This window comes from Cebus imitator, unplaced genomic scaffold, assembly GCF_001604975.1.
Source record: "Cebus imitator isolate Cc_AM_T3 unplaced genomic scaffold, Cebus_imitator-1.0 Scaffold573, whole genome shotgun sequence".
Taxonomy (NCBI): Eukaryota; Metazoa; Chordata; class Mammalia; order Primates; family Cebidae; genus Cebus; species Cebus imitator.
Genome location: NW_016107888.1, coordinates 526,185 through 528,605, shown reverse-complemented (window position 1 = coordinate 528,605; position 2,421 = coordinate 526,185). Strand labels below are relative to the sequence as shown.

The window sequence follows — 2,421 nt, the reverse complement described above, 5'->3', positions numbered from 1 at the left end:
TTCTCAGCCTTTTTAGGCTGTTTTCTTCCCTTCTTTATAGATTTATCCATCTGTGGTCTTTATAATTGGGTTTCTGAGTGGACGTCCAACTTGTTGATTCCCAGCGCTAAAATCTGAGCAACCCACTGCCCTGGCCAAAACAGTGGCGTTATGATTGATGGTGCTTTTCTGAGTCTGCACCAAGAACTGCCACACCAAGGCAGTGGCAAAACCGCCTTGCCGGCCACAAGAGTGGCGCTGGCGACCCGTGGGGCTCCTCCGCTGGGAATCTCCTGGTGCATGATCAACAAAAATTCGTCTGAAAGTGTGGCGTCCTCTTGTTCTCTGCGCTTTCACTGGGAGCTACAATCCCAAGCTGTTAGTGATCAGCCATCTTGGATCTCTCTCCCCAGCTCAGTTCTTAATGTCCCCTGAGCAGTTTCAACATTTGCAAGAGATTATAATTCAGCAGCTAAGTACCCCTGAAAATGATGAACTTCTTCCAGTCCATCAAGAGCCCAGAATTCAGCCTCCAACTCAGCTCTCCTCAGACTTTGAAAGTCCATTGAGTGATGAGGTGGTATTTTCACCTCTAGATCTGTCTTCAGTATTCAGAAGTAATTCACCTTTGCCTAATACCACAGTTAAAAATGTGGATCTGGAGCTTACCAAACCTACAGCAGTCACTATGGGAGTTGAACCTTCTCCAGTCCAGCAGGACAACCCTCCTACTCCCACTGAGTGGGCAGACTTTTCTCTAGTCCAGCCTGATCTCCCTTCCTCACCTCTGCATTATCCTGAAAAGATTGAATCTTCAGTCCAGCAAGAGGCCACAATTCAGACTCCAGATTCTCCTAAGGAGGTAGAACCTTCTCTAGTCCGGCAAGAGTTCCCAGCTGAACCATTGCCCTTTAAGGAGGTTGAACCATCTGTAACCCAGTAGGAAGCCTCAGGTCATCCTCCGAAGTCCACAGAAGAGATCATCAGTTTTCCACTGCAGCAGGAGATACCAGCTCAGCCATCAGAGCCATCTGGGAAGGTTGAACCATCTCCTGTCCTACAGCAGGCCCCAACTGAGCTTTTAGAGCCACCTAAAGAGGTAGGATCCTCTCCAGTCCAGCAAGCAGTCCCTGCTCAGTCTTCAGAGCCCCCTATGGTGATAGAACCTTTTCTGACTCAGCAGATGGCCCCATCTTTGCCTCCAGAGTTCCTTGAAGAGGTGGAACCATCTCTAACTCAGCAGGACATTCCAGCTCAGATTCCAGAGCCCCCTCTGGAGACAGAACCTTCTCCACCCCAGCAGGAAGCCACAGTTCAGGCTCTAGAGCCCCCTAAGGAGGTAGAACCTTCAAGCCAGCAGATGGTCCCAGCTCAGGTTCCAGAGCCATCTAAGGAGGTTGCAGCTCAACCTCCAGCTCATTATGAGGTGACATTTCCAACACCAGGTCAGGATCAAGGTCAGTATTCAACATTGCCTAGTGTCACAGTTCAACCTTTGGACCTGGGGCTTACCATCACTCCAGAATCCACGACAGAGGTTGAACTTTCTCCAACCTCACAGGAGACTCCAACTCAGCCTCCTAAGAAAGCTGTACCCCAACTTCCAGTGTATCAAGAGGTAATAGTTCCAACACCAGGTGAGGCTCAAGCTCAGCACCCAGTGTCACCCAGCGTTACAGTTCTACCTTTGGACCTGGGACTTACCATACCTCCAGAACCCACTACAGGGGTTGAACATTCTACACCCCTGAAGAAGACTGTAGTGGCTCCAAAGCACCCTAAGGTGACACTTCCACATCCAGACGAGGTTCAGACTCAGCATTCAAACCTGACTCAACTCACAGTTCAACCTTTGGATCTGGGGCTTACCATCACTCCTGAATCTACCACAGAGGCTGAACCTTCCACAGCCCTGACGGCTACAGCTCCTCCAAAACAGCCTGAGGTGACACTTCCATCTTCAGACAAGGGTCAGACTCAGCATTCAAACCTGACTCAAGTCACAGTTCAGCCGCTGGACCTGGAGGTTACTATTACTACAGAACCTACTACAGAGGTTAAACTGTCTCCAGCCACAGAGGAGACCTCAACTCTGCCTCCAGATCTGGGGCTTGCCATAACTCCAGAATCCACTACAGAGACTGGACATTCTACAGCCCTGGAGAAGACTACAGCTCCGCGTCCAGACGAGGTTCAGACTCAGCATCAAAACCTGACTGAAGTCACAGGTCCACCTACTGATCTAGAACCTACTCGGGATTCACTGGTGCAGCCTGAAACTTACGCCCAAAATAAGGCTTTAACTGCACCAGAGGAACAGGCCTCCGCAAGCACCAACGTGTGAGCTCTGTACCTGCAGAGATGAGACGCTGTCGTGTATTGATCTCAAACCAAAGCAGAGGCTCCGCCACGTGCCTGTGCCAGAGCCCAACACCTACAATG

At 50.4% G+C, this 2,421-nt stretch overlaps 1 protein-coding gene across 1 annotated transcript in view; it reads left to right on the top strand.

The window, feature by feature from the left end:
- Positions 1 to 2,323, top strand: part of LOC108294280 (leucine-rich repeat-containing protein 37A-like) — an 8,151-nt gene extending 5,828 nt beyond the window's left edge. The window contains exons 3-4 of the mRNA XM_037734123.1: positions 1,275 to 1,405; positions 1,763 to 2,323. Coding sequence (XP_037590051.1) covers positions 1,275 to 1,405; positions 1,763 to 2,323 — 692 coding nt within the window. The remainder of the gene's footprint in view (positions 1 to 1,274; positions 1,406 to 1,762) is intronic.
- The last annotated feature ends 98 nt before the right edge of the window (positions 2,324 to 2,421 follow it).